At 32.1% G+C, this 19,688-nt stretch overlaps 1 protein-coding gene and 1 long non-coding RNA gene across 2 annotated transcripts; both read right to left on the minus strand.

Moving 5' to 3' along the window:
- Window positions 1-2,890, minus strand: LOC111716219 (uncharacterized). Its single transcript, XR_002768436.1, has 4 exons — window positions 2,803-2,890; window positions 2,637-2,712; window positions 609-676; window positions 1-531 (listed from the first exon to the last, which is right to left on the minus strand). It is a non-coding gene; the product is annotated as an uncharacterized LOC111716219 (long non-coding RNA).
- Window positions 2,891-3,156: 266 nt separating this feature from the next.
- LOC111716217 (uncharacterized) lies at window positions 3,157-9,108 on the minus strand. The gene is made up of 6 exons (XM_023491658.1): window positions 8,986-9,108; window positions 8,633-8,728; window positions 7,418-7,521; window positions 6,742-6,865; window positions 5,240-5,293; window positions 3,157-3,273 (listed from the first exon to the last, which is right to left on the minus strand). The coding sequence occupies exons 2-6, from the start codon at window positions 8,717-8,719 to the stop codon at window positions 3,157-3,159; spliced, it is 486 nt and encodes a 161-aa protein (XP_023347426.1). The 5' UTR covers window positions 8,720-8,728; window positions 8,986-9,108.
- Window positions 9,109-19,688: the final 10,580 nt, after the last annotated feature.

A 19,688-nucleotide genomic window follows, 5' to 3' on the forward strand; every position in this document is an offset into this window, starting at 1 on the left:
GATTCTAAAAATTATTTATTTTTTGGTTAGTTTAAATTAAATTACATCACATATTTTTAAAATAACGCATGTATTTCACTTTGCAGAAAAAGTGGTTGTTCCTAAAAAATGATATGCTTAAAAATTCTAAAAAAATGGCACATATTGTTAAAACCAGCAGATGGCTAATGGTTCGGAGTTGTTAAAACCAGCCACTGCCATACAATCAGCAACAATAGCTATTGTTGTCAACACAAAATGAAAAGATAATTATGCAAACAAAAAAAATACATTTGATTAAAGACCAGCAGGCACACCCGTTTTCTCATTGAAATATCTTATTAAAACAATAAAATCCGGAAAAAAATAAAGTTACAAAATAAACATGTAGTGAATTATTTGCGGCATTATTCTTCCAGGCCCCAACTTCAGCTTCCATCTTCTGGTAGGGTTCAGACAATTCAACTGTCTTTGCTAAATCAGCTGACTTTGCTAAATCAGGTGACTTCTCTGGATCAGCTGATTCAATGGTGGAAGGAATCAACTTTTTAACTATAAGAATAATATATTAATTCAAAAATTCTTCTTATAATCCGTTTCGTTTGAAAGGATTGTCAGTTAACATTTACCTAGTGTGTGATTTGCATATGTAAGTTGAATAATTGTAGAATTGTCAGATTTGAGACCAAACTCATCTCTAAAAAGATATTCTTTAGACTTTTCTCTTGAGAATAAAAAAATATTTGAAGGTTCGTAAAAGATCTAGTATAAAATATTTAAGCATGTGATGATGTGACTCTGTTGGAAGCAATGTTAAAGACGTCAACGAAAAGTTACAGTTAGAATGTATTTCTAGAATGTATCTATAATGGAAAGATGTCATTAAAAGTTTATTTTTAATGTATCTCAATTAGATGGATTAGTAAAGACGTCATTAAATAGTTTGATGTCAGGTACTTTCCCAAAGGATTTTTCCTAGGGGGCAATTTCCCAAATGTGCAATTTCTCAAGTGGCAATTTCCCAAATGTGCAATTTCCCAAGTGGCAATTTCCCAAATGTGCAATTTCCCAAGTGGCAACTTTTCAAGTCTGTCCTAGCCGCAGCCCTCAGCCTCAAGCCTGTTCTAGCCACGGCGCTTGGCCCCCTAGCCCATTCTATCTGCATCACTTGGCCCCCATTGCACCTGCATCGTCTCATAGGGCCTAACCTAACCTTTGGGAAGGTGCCGCTTGGGATATTGCACATTAGAGAAGTTGCCTACGGAAAAATTGTCACTTGGGAAGTCGCCCTGGGGAAAATGCCTTTTGGAAAGCACCCAACACCATTTTTATTTTAAAATTTTAATTATGATTTCTATTATTAGAAAAATTTTGCAAAAATTTTTGCATATTTGAAATGGCATGGTCAAGGGCTTTTCAAAAATGTATATATTTTTCATTTTTTGGACAAATTTTTTTTTTGCAAACATTTTTACTTTATAACTGGATTTTGCGATAAAAAATTCTATTTTTGCAAAGTTGCAATTTTTATTGCAGATTCTAAAAGTAGAGCACAAGAGCTTTCCAATGATGTATAATTTGTCATATTTCGACATCAAACATGGGATTTAGAGGGGGGGTCAAATTAACCCCCCCCCCCAGCATATCCTGGTTTTCAAGTACCCCAGCAGAGATAGGGTTAGCACCTCATTAAAATTAAGTGTTTGTAAACTGTATCTTTTTTTTGATATTTTGTCAGTTATTTTTGATATATCTAATCAAAGTACGAACACTACTCTTTTCAAACCCGTCAGGACATTTGGAGGAAAATGTACGCTGACGTGTGTATTTAGCTTAATCAACAACACTGATCATTGTTATTCGGTGCAGTACGTGGAAAAGGGATATGTAAATAAACCAAAATTTCGTGTGGGGGGTTGATTCATGGTCTATTTGGTTTATAAAAAGAATTGTAAATTTTTCTTCACCTTAAACATTCATACATGATAATATGGTAAATAAAAACAACTTCTCAAAAATATACAGTGCTCCCCAAAATAAAATGGAACATGTAGACGACTGCACATAAATATACAGTGCCCCTCAAAATAATATGGTAAGCATAGACGACTTCTCTTCAGTATTTAATGCTCTCCAAAATAATATGGTAAATTACATGGAAAATGAAGACAACTTTATTTTATTTTGGGGAGCACTGTATATTTATGAGAAGTCGTCTTCATTTACCACAATAATTTTTCAAATGAATTTAAATCACACAAAAGGCAGGCTTTGTTTTAGTAATTTTTTATTTTATCATTATTATGTTAAGAAGCAGCTTGTTAAACAAGCCAAAATATTTCTAGGGCTGAGAATGATTCTTGATTTTTAAATTTGTTTGTTAAATTTTTGTTAAGGAGGGCTTTGAGTTGGATTGTTCATTTCTGTCAAAATCTTATTTGATATTTTTTAGTATTTTATATTTTTGAGATTGGTTTTGGTTGTTAACAAGTGATGTTTGTTAAAGTAAAAAGATTGTTTTTCACCACAATTTTCAAGAAAAAGTTTAATTTGTTAATTTGAAAAATACCAACCCTAAATATATTTCACGAAATCAGTTTTATGTTTAGTGAAATAAACATAATAATCAACAGTTATTTGAAAAATTTGAAACTTACTGCTCCAGATTTGTTTCCAAATTGGGAAAATCATCATCAGTGCTTGTCTCCTGGTTTATTGTAGAACTGGTATCTGCTGATTCAGAATATTTAAAAGGATTGTTGCATGGGTTTTTTAAAATTTCTGTATACTTTTCTGTTCTCTTGATTAACATAATATACTTACCATTTTCTAGGAACTGAGTTGAATTCTCTAGAGACGGATCAAATATAGGCCTAAATCAGGGTTCTATTACATAATATGAAAAGGGGGCTGTTTACTATGAATTCGTTTGATGACGTAATTGTTTAAGTCTTGAATCGCAAGTACAAAACCTGATTGTCAAATGCCTTTTAGAAGTCCAAAAATTAGAAAGAAAGTTTATCATTGGCAATTTATCATTGTTATGAAACACATGTTAACCAACAATAAAAAAATGGTAAACATTAATAACAACCATTATTTTAAAAATAAACAAACCTTTTTGGCTGATAAAAAAATAACATAGCACAAACCATTTTCAAAAACCAAGATCTTACTCTAGTTGAGTTGATAAGATAATGAGGCTAGAACCTTCCTTATTGGATCATAATTTATATATGCATAAACTGTAGGTAGAGAATATGTTGTATTTCCTTGTACTACCTCCCCAACAACCTGAAATCAGAAAATAGTTTGTGATATAAATATGTGTTTTTATGTTTATATCATTACCTGATTTAAGTACAGTGACAACCAGTAAACTGTAGAATAGGAAGACGACATTAAAGTAATACTGGAGTGCATTTGATGCTGTTACAAAGCAAATAGCTTTACTACTAAGTTATCAAATCATTTATTAAGTGAAATGGGCCTGTTTACAATAGAAAATGTTGTCTCTCAAGCACATTGGATTATTTTAAATTGTAACTTGAGTATATAAGACGACTTCCTCTGATCCAGAGTTTTCTGTTTATCACTGTATTTAATCCTTTTCTGGTATTTTAATGTCATGTGTAACATAGTGAGTTTAAAGGATTATTTTTTCCTAAAATGTTTGTTCTTTAACATAAAAATGTTTCATGGAAACTCTATCATAAATAAAAGTTGCCTCTAAATTCATTTAAATGTTATTATAACACCATCAGAACCCGGAAAGCTGGACAATCATTAAAACTTCTTATTCAATCATCTTGAGACAATTTTTAACAAAAGTTTATTAACCTCTTATATTGTACTTTTGTTATTGTAATGAATATGATATCTGAGATATGTTGATTGTTGTATAATGATAAACCATTTCCAATAATCAATATTACATTAGTTAGTTTGGTGTCAATACATGCATTCATAATAATTTAGAATTTAATCGCCCCTTTATGAAAAAATGTTTCAAAAAATCCAATTGTGAGATGGAGATAATTAATTCCCTTGGTGTCCTGTTCCGTTCTGACTTTTATAGTCTGTATTCATACTGCCCAATTTGCTTTAGCTCTAAAAAAAACCAAGGTTATAATGCAAGGAATTTCAGAGGTGTACACATCTTTTGTACTGCATAGTACTCTCTCAGGGCTGTAATGTAAACACAAGATAGATGTCGAAGCCTGACATGGGATACATCTTTTACATAACAAATCAATGAATATTCTGGTCATAGGAAACTATTCTGTGAATTTTCAAAATTATCAAAATTTAATGCTTTTAACATCCTCGGATATTGAATGAACACTGATGCATCTATTCCTGTTTACGAATTCCGCCCACACAGAACTGGTTTCAATATGTACGCAGAGTCTACGCAAATGCAATTAACTTTCCTTGAATTATAACCTTGCACTAAAATAACCTAGCGGGGTAAGTCAAACAGGCCTACGATAGGCCGGGTTCTGTTAAAAGTCTGGTCGTGCCATCAAAGTTGAAAGAAAGTCAGAATATATGATTATACATGCTATACATGCTTTGCAGACGGAACTTCAATTGAATAAGGAATATTTGTCTAATGTACAAATACCGCATACATGTGTTCAGAATAGGTTATTGTATACATTAAACAGGGGAAAAAATTAGGCTGAACAACCCAAACAAATACTTTTTTTGGGATGCAAAAATATAAGCAATACAAGTGTATTTTTTTTATAATATAAAAATTGGATTTGTTTGAAAGCACGTTTAAAAAATTATAAGACGACCTTTAAAAAACTCTTTTTCAAATAGAGTACCCGTCTGCAAAGCATGTATAATAATATAATTGGGCGGGCCGGTCAATTCAATCTGCCTTACATTCTATGCATATTGTTATCAACTCATCACCATTGTCCAGCTTCTCATCAATCCACAAAAACAAGCTTAATTGTTGAACTCTTTGTTTGCAAGCTGATTTAGGTTTTAAACATTTTAATATTCACTTTCTACAATAGATAGAAAATTACTACTTTCTTACAAATGTTTGGAATGTAGCGTGTCTGTGGTGTTGAGGTCAAATTGTACAATGTACACAGCATACTACACGATTTAGTGGGATTCAAGTGTTTTTTGAAAGATCTCTCTTTTTTAAGGGGTACCTTAGTAAATTGAGCATCTTTCTCTTGTCATTGAGGTTCACTTGGAATAAATTGTACAGCCTCTTTAGTAATACTGATAATACCTTTACAATTCCTGTGTATTCAGGATCTGCCCATTGAAACCAAAGATATCTATTCTAAAACAAAAAAATAAGTTCTTTACATTAAGAAAATGAAAACACAGTCCCAATTTTTATTGAAGGACCTCAACTAAAAAATACTTTTTGTTAAACATTTTAATTTCTTTTTCTGATTATAAAAGAAAATTATTCTTTACAAGCACTAAGTTTCTACATATACGAATGGTTAGTCAATGTTTCGTTAAGGTACATCAGGTTTGTGAAAATTAACTAAAAATTACATCAAGATTCTTTTTACTTAAATAATTTTAATTTTAGCATGTCAAACTAAAGTAAATTATACGTAAGACTGAATTCATATTTGTTTTTGATCATAACTTCTTCAAAATTAAAGAGCATTGAAGAACAAATATTTAATTTTTCATAAATAACCAAAACAAATGTTTTCTCATATTTGTGCTTAAAATTAAAATTGGAGAAAGAGGAGCTATGAGGTCACAACGCTGTACCATAGAAGTTGCATGCATTTTACTTTCTACTTCTGTCAAATTTAGAGTGAGGGATTGCTTTTAATTAACCCTATCCCCGCTGGGGTACTTGAAAACCAGGATCCGCTGGGGGGGGGTCAATTTGACCCCCCCCTCTAAATCCCATGTTTTATGTCCAAATATGACAAATGATACATCATTAGAAAGCTCTTGTGCTCTACTTTTAGAATCTGCAAAAAAATTTGCAAATTTGCGAAAATTGAATTTTTTATCGCAAAATCCAGTTTTATAGTAAAAATGTTTGCAAAAAAAAATTTGTCCAAAAAATGAAAAGTTATACATTTTTGAAAAGTTCTTGACCATGCCATTTCAAATATGCAAAAATTTTTGCAAAATTTTAAATAACCTGATTTTTAATCAAGAAAAACTAAAAATGTGCAAATTTCCTTTGACAGGTTGTTTGCAAAAAAATTGCAATTTTTTTTCGCAAAACTTGTGCAATCCGTTTCCTTATGTCATAGGCTTTCCAAAAAGCTAAATTTTATCAAAATCTGACAAGTGAAAGTGGGTCAAAACAAAGATTTAGTTTGCTACAGGCAAAAGCAGTCATTCAGGCAGTGTGGCTGAGGACTCAGGCAGTTAGTATTAAAGCCCGGTTTTAGGCCTAAAGGGAGGGCTTTGGGTATGTAAGAAAAGTCAGAAAATTTCAACAGCCTCAGACCAATACTTTTTGAGTTATGTAAAAAAAACTACAGGGGGGGGTCAAATTGACCCCCCCCCCAGCGGGAATAGGGTTAAAAACATTTTTTGAATTTTAAGAAATAAAAAATTCTGAATTAAATTATACCTTTTGTTTCTAACTCATGCCTGTTTCATAAAATTAATCTAAACCAAGTCTTAAATGGACTGAACTGCTTTGCGGCTTCTGAACTGGACTTTGAAGAAAGGTTTTATTGTCTTCATAACATCTTCCAATAATGGAAACCAAACAAAAGTTGTGAACATTCCTTTTAATACCTGAAGTTTAGTGTTGACTGCCCAGCAATCTTGAACCTGTAGTTGAGAGAGATGCATAAACTGTGGGGGGTAAGGTGGGTAAATGGTCCCGATGGATTCCATGTTTCCATTTAAAACTCCAATTCTAGAAAGTACAATCATTTTATGCACAATGTGATTAAAGAAAGAAAATATTTGTTTTCCATAATTATTAAGACTAAATCCTGGCGACACTCCCTCCCTGGAACCACTGTACTGGATCCAGCTTGAGATACAATAGAATAAACCAGTGGCCGAATTTAAAGAATTTGAGCGGCGGTTTAAATATGGTTGGTCCCACTTAAAATTGTATCAAATGTTTCAAGATTTAAGCCGGCGTTTAATCTAACCCGGATTTTGGTGGATTTAAACGGTGGCTCAAATTCTTTAAATTCCATCTCTGAACATTAAATAAGGTATATAACACAGCTTGAGTCTATGCATACACTGTTTTAAATATTGTAACACGTATCAGTCGGATGAGAGGGTATGAATTCTCACTACGCAGAGTATATAGCACTTAATCCTCTCCAATCCCAATCGAGAAGATCGGACTAGTGTGAACAAACACGCTCTCATCTGACTAGTGGTACGATGAGTAAGTATATTTAAAACAGCGCACTGTGCACCATTTGTGTTTTTGATGGTCTGCACGCACCTGAATGAGTCTAGCTCCTGAGTGCTGGTAAAGTCCACGTGGAGAAACTGGTTTTTAGATATTTGTCCTGGACTCACAGACAGGCTAGCCGGTACATTTGCATACTAAACAGCAGAACAAGTTCATATTATATTTACAATCTTTATTGTAATTCAATCTCAGCTTTATTTTTTTAAATTTTGTTTAAACATGTGAAAGTAACAGACAAACAGAGGCAAGAAGTCCATTAGAGAATCCTTAAAGGGAATGACCAGCAATGTATGGTAGTTGAACTGAGATTGCAGAATTATTGAGAAATTTTTAGGATTTATTTTTGACCTATTAGATGTTTTTACAGTGCATATTTGTTCAGGAAGAGCGCAAATTCAATATTTAAAACCTTATTGATTATCCATTTTGGATGTATAATTTTAAGAATCGGTTCTATAAAAATTTTTCTAAAACGACGAAGAAAAATGTGATAAAATTTCTAAAGTAAACTAATTATATGTTTAATTAGGAACGGATTTCTTATTCGAAATTTTCAATAAATCAATGTTAGAATCAATTGTTTCTTAGTCATCATTATATTGTTTTTCTCATTCTTTATTTTTTTCAAATTCTTCAATTGTAAACTTTTCATTAAAAGTTCCAGGAAATCTTCAGAAAATGGGTTTTAACAATGAGACTCAATAAGATTACTAATTTTCGATAATAACAGTAATTTTTTATCTTCTCATCCTGTTCCTAAGCAATTCTCAAAATCATCTCTCCAAAATGTGCAATCTATGAGGATTTTAATAAATGCACATGCGCTCTTGCTGAACAAATATGCAAATATGCATCTCAAATGAATCCTAAAAAATATCTCAATAAAGCTACAATCTCAGTTCAACTACCATGCATTTGTCTGGAAAATGTTAAAAGTGGATCTGGCAACATAAATAGTATCCCAGTTGTGTCACATTTTTGTAAGAACATAGAAACTTATAAAGGGGACCACCAGGTGGTATTTATTCTTTTTGTGCCACACTAAACTAAGCAACAGGGGTAGATCAAATATGCTTATGATAGGGCGAGTACTGTAAAAAGTCTGGCCGCGCCATTAAACCAGGCCAACTTTGGATAAGGTCGAGCCGGTACATGCCGTGCGTCACTAAGGCCAGTACAAGGAGTTGGTCCGGTTCAAATTCAAATTGACCCTAGTCCACCGTGGTGCTACATTTAAATGCTTACCCTCGGCCCTGGATTGGTATAGTTCCATCTACACTCTGAACTCAATCCAACTCTACAGACTATTAACAGAACCAATCCTAAACTCATCCCTTCAAACTGGAAATATAAAAGGCGCTCACAGAGGTTTCTCCTGTTGTCTGTCGTTTGTCTGTTTTATGTCCAATCAAAACTCATGAACCCCCAGACTGATTTGCTTTCAATCTTTGTATCTCATTTACGGAGATGTTTTTTAGCTTGGTTTAACAATTCAAGTTTAAAGAGACAAATTATTTTCCAGGAAAACCTGGGTTCCAAAGCAACTAATAATATTGCATTTTGTCATTCTGAACAATACAGTATTGAAATTATATTACCTTTGCTGATTTTGGTGTACAGCCTTTTAAATCTCCAAAATCAATTAGAAGTAAAAAAGTATGGCCTCTTAGTTATGCTCAATCAATCTTAGCCACAGACATATTTGAGGTCTGTTCCTCATATATATATAAACTGGAATTCCTTAAACTTACTAATAGAATATAAAGTATTGGAATACTCAAATAGACAATGTTTAGAAATAGGAGTACATTAAACAATACTGTTCAAAACAAAACCTAACATTTTGATTGAAATGACAAACAGATATATAAAAAACAAATATATAAAAGTTTTTCTAGAAATTCTGTTAACAGAGAGGGGGGGGGGGGGAAGTCCCAATAGTTAATTTGCCCGAGCCACCTCAAAATTCTTATTCTTCGAACAAATCCTTTATGATTCAACTATTTTTAACAAATCTGGCAAGAATAGGGCAGACATGAAATATTGAATTTTCGGAAATCAAAAAACATAGTTCCAAATGAATTAAAGTTATTAAGTTTTATGATCTTAAAATGTTCGCTTGTTTTCAGATATTCCGAGTTTAGGATAGAAGGTACACTTATCTATATGGTTTATAAATATATAAACTAGGCTTTTATGGCGCTTCGCGCCCATCTTTCCATTGTGAACATTTTCTCTTTGTACACCTATCTAAAAATATTGTTTATATTTGAATATATTCCAAGGGTAGGATAGATGGTACACCTATCTATAAATATTGTTTATATATGTATATAATCCATGGATAGCATAGAAGGTACACCTATCTCTAAATATTGTTTGTATATATATATTCCAAGGGTAGGATAGAATTGGTACACCTACCTATAAATATTGTTTATACATATATATATATTTCAAGGGTAGGATAGAATTAGTACACCTATCTATAATTATTGTCTCTTGATTGAGGGTAAAGGGTGCCCAAGCAGGTGGTTTATATATTGCATTCTCAAATCATTTAGGAACTAAGGATATTAGGAAACTAGGGATATTAGGAAACTAGGGATATTAGGAAACTAGGGATATTAGGAAACTAGGGATATTAGAAAACTAGGGATATTAGGAAACTAGGGATATTTGGAAACTAGGGATATCAGGAAACTAGGGATATCAGGAAACTAGGGATATTAGGAAACTAGGGATATCAGGAAACTAGGGATATTAGGAAACTAGGGATATTAAGAAACTAGGGATATTAGAAAACTAGGGATATTAGGAAACTAGGGATATTTGGAAACTAGGGATATCAGGAAACTAGGGATTTTAGGAAACTAGGGATATTAGGAAACTAGGGATATTAGGAAACTAGGGATATTTGGAAACTAGGGATATTAGGAAACTAGGGATATTAGGAAACTAGGGATATCAGGAAACTAGGGATTTTAGGAAACTAGGGATATTAGGAAACTAGGGATATTAGGAAACTAGGGATATCAGGAAACTAGGGATATTAGGAAACTAGGGATATTAGGAAACTAGGGATCTTAGGAAACTAGGGATATTAGGAAACTAGGGATATCAGGAAACTAGGGATCTTAGGAAACTAGGGATATTAGGAAACTAAGGATATTAGGAAACTAATGATATTAGGAAACTAGGGATATTAGGAAATTAGGAATATTAAGAAACATAACATTAAAGTCATTTTCCAGTTTATTCCTTTAAAAACTTTTTAATTACTCAATTATAAATTACTATAAATGAAATCAATTTTAACACAATATGACTGCCTTAAATATTTTTTATTAGTCACTTTGGTATCAAACAAGTTAACAAATTATTGAAGAAGACATTTTAAACTATTTACCAACTGTCATGTTTAATGGGACACCCTGTATTTCCCTCCCCGGATACCATAAATGGGGTAAGGGGATGGGGGAGGGGGGGGGGAAGTTTGCTTTTGCAATTAACGAACGGGATTTTTTCAATGGCCACATTCAAAGGCGTTGTCCAGGGGGGGGGAATGAATGATTTTACTAAATGAACGTTCCGCAAGAAAGAAAGATTAAAATAAAAAGGGAATGAAATAGGAACGAAATGGGTTTCTAGCAAACGATTAACAAACGAAATGGAAAACGTGGAACGTGCCCATCTCTCTTTAGATATATATAAATGAAGAATGAATATAACTAACAGGATATCCTAAACTCAACTAAATCCATGAAAACGACAATTAAGGAGTTTTTTTTTCAAGTTTTCTATGAATTGTAGTTATTATCATGATAAAATATATTTAGTATTTTATAGAATTTAAGTCTAAAATCCACTCATTAGCTGGAACACTTATATTAACGAGGTATTTTCAGTTTTTTAACCTTTAACTAGCATTAAACAGAATTACAAATTTTTCTTCAAATTTGAAGTTGGAAGAGTGGGGATCAATGTTAGCTCTAAGTCACATAAATTCAGCCTACTTCTAAAAAGTATCATTAATTTTCAAAACAGTGTCTACTACTTTAAAGTATCGCAACGCATTTGGTTTTAATTTTACCGCTCTAACTCACCAATGCTTTTCTGTACATGGACATTTTAGCACTAAATAGCACTTGTTGCTAGCGCGCTTTGGTTTGTAAGTAGTAATTGGCAAAATTCTCATAGATTTTTGATTGAGAGCTTGAGAGCATTAACTCACAGTGAAGTATAAGTCGTTTTTAAGTAGAATCTACAACCGGGATTCCCGGGAATAGAGTAATGTTGTATTTTAAATATGAAGGGGGTAGCTGGGTAGTAAAGGGTAAAGTTACCGTAACACTCCTGTATGCCGAGTCCATTAGCGCCTCATCCAATCAGGGTTCAGCCATGTGTTTGTTGTCTATTCTGAACCAATAGAAATTGCATGGCGGTAACATCTATCTATCTCATCATCCAATTAGAGATGAATCCTTATATCGGCGCTAAACAGTAAATGGAAATGTTTACTTCTACTGAAACTGCAGTGGTATAACGAATAAAAAAAGAAAATTACAGAATGACGTGACTCCCATGCCCGCTTTTAGTTTATTTAGTTCCAAGTTTAAAATGCAATGTCGTCTTTGTTTTTTGCGGCATTTTACCAATCTATTTTCATATTTATATGCTGCAAGGTTTTTTGTGAATAAATAAAAACAGAGTTTATTTTTTTTATATGCAGAAAACACTCAGTATTTAGAATTTAAATCTTCTAAACCTTTTAGCATTAGACTTTTAGCATTAGACTTTTAGTTGCTGAATTTAGGAAATAGAAATGATTTATTATCAAAGAATCTACAGAACAGATTAGTAGAGGTGGGCGCTTTTCACTTTTTTTAATAGTTTATAAAAAAATTTATTTAGTTCGTTCTTAACCCTATCTCTGCTGGGGTACTTGAAAACCAGGATAACCCCCCCCAGCAGGAATAGGGTTAAACTTATTATTCATTTCCATCAATTTCGTTCGTTTACTCACTGAAAGATTGTTCAGTAAAAACGTTCTTGAATAAAAAAAACTATACTTTTCAAAATTTTCTTCAAAAAACTTGTTTGTTTAGTGAAAAACTATATATCGTTTTATTCAAGTTCAATTCTTTCAATATCGTTCTAACGATTTGTTGTAAAATGGAACTTTTTACAATTTTGTTCATTTTGTGAAAAACTGTATGTATAGAACAATAAATATCAATGCAATACAAACCACTCTGCTTTTTATAAATATATTCATCATCTTTAGTTAGTTATACCCTTATAATGTTTGTAGTAAAGCATAGAGCCTGAAGAGGAGGAATACAAGTTTAAATAATGGCATTGAAATCTAAACAACTCTAAAACTTTGTCATGAAACTTTTTAAACAGCCTCGACTTGAAAGTGTTGTAAAATCTTGACCTTTAGGTTTACCTCACCAACTTACTTAATTTGCAAATTAAGTAATTGGCAAAATCTGTAGGAGTTTCGTCTGCTATGTTCACATTTTGTTTGTTAATGTTTTGACTGCATACGGTTGTACTCAGTAAAACAAGAAAATTGCAGTATACAAACAGAGCTGAAAACTTTAGAATGGTGGATATCGGGATTAATGCTTAATCCACTCTTTTTCTTAATCTCGAGATTAAATATTGCTTGTTCTCCTCTCATTTTTAATCTCCAGATTAATTATCCGATCAGGATTAAGGATATCCCATTCTAAAGTTTTCAGCTCAGAGTAAACTTGTCCGTCTTCACTGTTCATCTTGCGGAGACATTACAGACACATCTCTGCAGTCTTTTACCCTTTTCATAAAATAAACTCTAGCAGATATAATAATATTATAGCTTTTGAAATTAGGTATTACAATGCTAATTCATAACAAAGACGATATCAAATTCGTCACTGAATTCCCATGTTTTTTGGGACACCCTGTATCTAAAATATAAACAGAGTAATTGGCAAAATGCTGCTCGATTTTCAACTCCCCTTTCTTTCCCAGGGGCTATCTTGAACTGAAAAGGACCGTAAAAAAAGTAAAAGTAATAAAAAGTTCTTTTACTTTGTTTTCCCTCTAAACTGTAGTTAATTATACCTAGATTTCTCAAGGACAATCTATTCCCTTCTGTAGCAATTTGTACAAAATTTGTACTTAATTTGTACATAATTTGAACATAATTTGTACATAATTTGTACATAATTTGTACATAATTTGTACATAATTTGAACATAATTTGTATATAATTTTACATAATTTTTACATAAATTGTTCATAATTTTTACATAATTTGTACATAATTTTTACATAATATGTACATAATTTGTACATAATTTGTAAATAATTGTACATAATTTGTACTTAATTTGTACATAATTTTTACACAATTTGTTCATAATATTTACATAATTTGTACTTAATTAGTACATAATTTGTACATAATTTGTACATAATTTGTACATAATTTGTACATAATTTGTACATAATTTGTGCATAATTTGTACATAATTTGTACATCATTTTACATAATTTGTACATAATTTGTACATAATTTTTACATAATTTTTACATAATTTGTACATAGTCTGAGCATAATGATGGTTGTAAATGTAATTGTAATCGTTCTGTTGACAGTGATCTGTTTACAATGTACTATTTTCAGCGTAAAATGTTTAAGTTCCTAAAACAATCAATCCAACGTGTTAATATTTGGATCGTTTAGGTCTGTTAGGGTCAAATCTGACATACCATGAAAGTGATTGTCGAGCTTGAAAAATTTTTAAACATTTCTTACACTATTTGCCAATCTTGCACCCTGAAAAAAATATATTGGCTAAAAACGAAAAGAAAAGACCAAAAAGAAAGTATATATTGACTAAAAACGAAAAGAAAACGACCCAACAACTAGTAAAACCAAAGTACAAAAAGCTAGTTGTTCACTGTACAGTGTACAGTGTTGTTTTGTGCGTACTGTGTAGTATTTACAATTAACAGTGTAAAGTTAGGACTTTAGCATGTATTATGTACAGTGTGATGTAAATAATGTATTTACTTTGAACTGTGTACAATGTAAAGTGTATTGTAAAGTGTACGGTATACAGTTGCATTTGCACATGTACACAGATATTTAGAGTCACGAAACTCTGTAATTACACATAAAAAGAGATATAATGGGAGGTTAGAGAGATAGAAAGATAGATAGATAGATAGATAAATAGAATATACATTTTCAATTAAACTGATCAATTTTCAGAATGAAAAACAAGGAAATCTCCATTTTGTTTGCTCGTAAAAAGATTTAAAGAATACCTTAAGTTCACTTGAAATTACGCGTACAGTCCCTTTATTCTCTTTTTAATATGCCCATATCTTTTTTTATGTTTTGTAGCACCTAGGGGAATTATTTATGGTTCAATTATATTTGGCCAGAATTGAAGGGGGGGGGGGTAATGAAAAGGGGAATATGAGGGGGGGATACAGGGGAATAATAATATCAAGGAGTCATGAATTACTTGCTTTATTAACTGAGTGAGTGCAGTTTTCTTTTTAAAAAAATCTTCTAAAGAATTCCATTAAAAGGACCAAAAAATCAACTCTTGACCCCCTGCTGGGGTACTTGCAAAGCAGGATAGAACTGTACCGTAACATTTGACTCATAATCGAGGCCAGAGAACTCTGTGTGTATATTTATCAGAAACTGTTTGAATCGCTTAAAAACGGAAGTGTACGCTAGCGTATAGTGTGAACTCAGCACAGCTGTTGTTTCAATAATCAACTATGCCTCAAAAATACAGAATATTTTTTTAAATCAAGTATTCTTCAACAGACGTTTCTGTAGATTAAGAGGGATAAGTTCTTAATTAGTCATAGGTTTAACCGGGTATTGTTGGGAACCGAACATGCCATTTTTCCAAATGGGGGGTCATTTGAAATCATGCCTGTAGTACCTTTCAAGTTAAAAATTTTACTAGCTCAGAGAAATTCCATGATTTTTCCAGGAAAAAAATACTAAATTTTTTGTCTGAGAGTTAATTTTTCTGCTCACCCTGTATGTTGTTGCTTAAAGCGTGTGCATGCCATGGAATAATTATAATAACTCACCCAGAGTCTAAAACTAAAGAATGCGCGAATTTTAAGTTCGAGGTTAAAAGTTCTGTAAAATAATGAATAGCTACTTAAATATTAAACTTTCTCAATATTAAATTTGAATTTTCCGGGAAAAATCTGAACCAATCAGAGAAAAGGATTTACGGAGAATATTACATAACCATCGCTAATCAGCTGTTCTTACGTAACCGAAAACAAAACATACAACCGTTTTTTTGGGTTTACATCCAAAAATTTATTTATCTAAAACGTGAAATTTCTTTAATAAGATTTTCACTTTTAAATATATCGTAAGTTGAATGCCGCTTTCTCAGCTGCAGCTGAATGATGATTGAATAATAGACAAATAGGGAAAATGCAGGATTTCAAGATTTTAAACCTGTGTTTAAATTTTAACTCGTCGATTTCGGCGAGTTAAATATTTAACCACAGGGTTAAATATTTAACCTCACGGTTAAAGTTCAGGTTTAAATTAAGTCAGAAGTGGCATTTAACCATGAACTTAAAATTTAAGTCAAAACTTTTTAGTTCTTTAGTTTTAGACTCAGTTCAACAGAAATAATAAAAACTCTACTAAACTAAAACTATTTCCGGTTTTCACTCTGTATGAAGGCTGAAGAAAAGGAAAAAAATAAAATTTTCTTACATAACATTTAATTTGTAAAAAATGATTTATGTTAATTAATGTTTGTGAAAGGGATAAACATGTATTTCAAGTGAGATTCTATTAAAAAATGGTTTATGTTAATTAATGTTTGTGAAAGGGATAAACATGCACTTTCAATAAAAGATTCTATTAAGAAAAAGGTTTATGTTAGTCTATGTTTGTGAAAGGGATAAACATGTTTTTCCATGTGAGATTCTATTAAAAATTGGTTTATGTTAATTAATGTTTGTGAAAGGAATAAACATGTACTTTCAAGTGAGATTCTATTAAGAAAAAGGTTTATTTTAATTAATGTTTGTGAAAGGGATAAACATGTACTGTCATGTGAGATTCTATTAAGAAAAATAGCATGTCCGGATTTCCAATGCTATAACTCTTTATACGGTATACCCTTGTTTGATTAATAGGATTAATAAGATGTTCTTATTTATTTTTGAATCATAAATGCCTGTATTTGAATGGATGGTCACTTGAAACTACGTGAACAGTCCCTTTAGGTAGAATTTAGTTAATCAGAATGTTCGCGAAAAATGAAAGGGGTATAGGCTTTACATAGATTAAGCCTGCTTATAAACAGTCTCATGAATTCTATTTTTAAGACAAGTTTAACTTTGAAGTGTCGCAACACCTTGGGTTTAGATTTCGCCGCTCTAACTCACTTTTCTGTAGCCCTTTACATGTACATTTCAGCTTTGGCTTTAAGGAAGTAATTGGCAAAATTCTCAACGATTTTTGCTTGAGAGCTTGAGACCTTTAAATCACAGTGGCTAACGTCGAAAAATATTGAAGAGCGTAGAGTAACAGGAATTAATTTAATTAAATCACCAAAGTGAATTAAAAAAAGTGCCTAACATGTCATTTTAATCTTGCTATTCATTAAAATATTTTCATTTATTTCGTTAATTAAAGTTTTTCAGTAATTTCAAACGTAATTTCAAGCGTAATTTCAAGCGACTCTTAATGCAAAGATGGAAATTTCCGATTTACATATATTAGATTTCTATCTCTTTGGATATCCGTACATTGTTTTCTCCAATGAGAGTGCAGGAATATAGTTAGTAAATTGTATTGACCAATGACAGCCTTGTAAATAAATTCTATCCCATGAGAGAAATCCGCAATCTGTAACAAATAAAGAATATGTTGTCGGCCATTTTTTAATTGGTGGAGAAAAATATTCAATCCATGATTTTGTTTCTTTAAACTGGTTTCTTTCATTTGCGGTTTCTCTGCAAATAGGACTTCTGCATTCCTTTCTTAAACGGGCTGTAAAGGGAAAATGAAAGGGGGTATAGGGTGGAACCTAAGCATTAAAGGAGTTGATCGAGACCTATCAGAGTTCTATCTGATGATCCTGTCTCGAGAAAATGATAAAAAAAAAAAACTGTGCAGATCCTAGTGTCAACTACAACTCTTGGACCTCTTTGACTATCAGGGCGGCTGACAAGAAAAACAGGACTCCCTTGCTGTTGGTTTGCGTCATTTACGTTTTCCGCCAAGTGATAATGGATTAAATAATCCAAAATATCATTAAGTGAACGCTCTTCATTGTCAGAAATGTTGTAAGACGATGTGAGTTTTGGGAGGGGTGATTTTAGGGGGATGGTCATTTTAAGTTTTTTCCCATTCCAAGATTTCATTTCTCCTACATCCCAAGTATGTCTTGCAATCAAATTAGGGTAAGAATATGTAGATGCAGTATTTTAAAATGCTGTAAAAGAAACACCAAAACTTATATATATGAGATTTGTTACAATAATCAGGGCATATTCAGCAAATACGAAACCAATCTGAAAACTATAATATTACAGAGGAGCCTGAATAGCTTAGGCTTGCTCCTATCATTATTTGAATTTAATAATTTTTCATCTCTAATAGATATAATTGATACACATTATCAGAACTCCCCAATGGCAGTGCAGTACCATATGTCATGTGATACAGACGGAGACACGTGACCATGATACTGTTTCCATATTGCAGGTGTACTTCAGACATTTGTGCTATATAACCTTGTCATTGGTGAAAATTCTGGTCTCGTTAAACACGTTATTTTAATTTAATAATTTTTCAATTTTATTAGATTGATAATATAATTGATACGTCTGTATCATGTGACCAGAACTTCTACCAATGGCAGTGCAGTATCATTGTGACATGATACATTACATACGGAGACACTTGACAATAATACTTCACAGCAATCATAGAGAATAGAATATATATTAGAGGGGAATTTTAAAAATCTCTTGGTATGAATTTTGTCAGTCCCTTTCAGCCTGAAAGGGAGTTCAAAGTGTACAAATCATGTAAATGTTCACAAATTATATGAGTAGAGTACACAAATACAGTATGTTCCCTAGACTATCCATTTCAATTTCGAATTTTTTAAAGCTGTTAAATAAACTTTATAATGAATTAGGTGAATAAAAAACATCATTTGATTTTTAGTTATAGCGGAAAATCATCGTTTGTAAAGTGGAACGCATAGAGTCTATGTGAAATGATCATTGGTCAATTATGAAACCAGCCTATTTCATAATTTGGATTTCTTTTAATATTAATTTTAGATTTTCTATAAAATTATATTCTAGGGCCCAAAAGATTATATAGCATAAATATGTGAAGTACACCTGCAGTATGGAAACAGTACAACAAAATGTCCGTTTAACACTTTTTTCAAGTAAATTCCACTCTAATATATATTCTGTTCTCTTTGACAGCAATTGGTGGAAGCTCTTGTCATGTGTTACAGACGTTTTAATTATCGAGGTCTCGATCCACTTTAGGTTTCAGCCAGAGGTAAGAGATTTACAGAGATTGATTATCAGCTAAAATATGCGATATTTTCAACAGTATGTTCTATTGTGTACAAGTACTGTACACGACCAATCACAGAGAACATCTGTATTCAGGGATATTTAAGGATCTTTTATGATACGAAACACAAAATCTTTAAAAAAAGACTGAATTCATAAATTTTATGTTTCATAATGAAAATTGGAGTATTTCTACTTAACCCCTGAATGGGTATTATATGTTCAACAAGTGGCCGTAAGATGGCACTCTAAAAACCTATCGTAAAAACGTAGGATGTCGTGCCGGGTCAACTTAGGCCTACGTAGCCCACACTGTGTAAGTAGATAAGCAGTCTGTGTAGACGTAGTCCGTGGTTTCAGCCTATATCCCCTATAATTTTCCCTTAACAAGCATTAAAAAGCAATGCATGAAGAAAGGCACGAAAATATACGTACACTTTTCAAGCATTGACATCTTTGCATGGAGGGTCATTTAAATTTACGCTTTCAATCCCTTTTATAGATTGAAAAATATCTAAAGAATCACAGAAAAATACACGCACCCCTGACCCTTCAGTAAAAAAGTCAAACCACGTCAACCTTGTTGCACCAGCTAGTCCTAATAAGCTTTATTTACCCATGTACTGGTGATACAGTACACACTGGGACCGGAAAGGTTGACCCGGCTCGGAAATTCAAATGTACTACGGCT

The sequence above is a fragment of the Eurytemora carolleeae genome, unplaced genomic scaffold (assembly GCF_000591075.1).
Source record: "Eurytemora carolleeae unplaced genomic scaffold, Eaff_2.0 scaffold1002, whole genome shotgun sequence".
NCBI classification, from domain to species: Eukaryota; Metazoa; Arthropoda; class Copepoda; order Calanoida; family Temoridae; genus Eurytemora; species Eurytemora carolleeae.

Excerpts from the sequence above, each read along its gene's own strand:
- LOC111716217 (XM_023491658.1), bottom strand. The coding sequence starts at position 8,719 with ATGAGTTTAGGATTGGTTCTGTTAATAGTCTGTAGAGTTGGATTGAGT. Across the intron at positions 6,866-7,417 it reads CAGGAGCTAGACTCATTCAG|AATTGGAGTTTTAAATGGAA; the intron begins GTGCGTGCAGAC and ends TGTACTTTCTAG. Across the intron at positions 5,294-6,741 it reads CAGTCAACACTAAACTTCAG|AATAGATATCTTTGGTTTCA; the intron begins GTATTAAAAGGA and ends TTTTTGTTTTAG.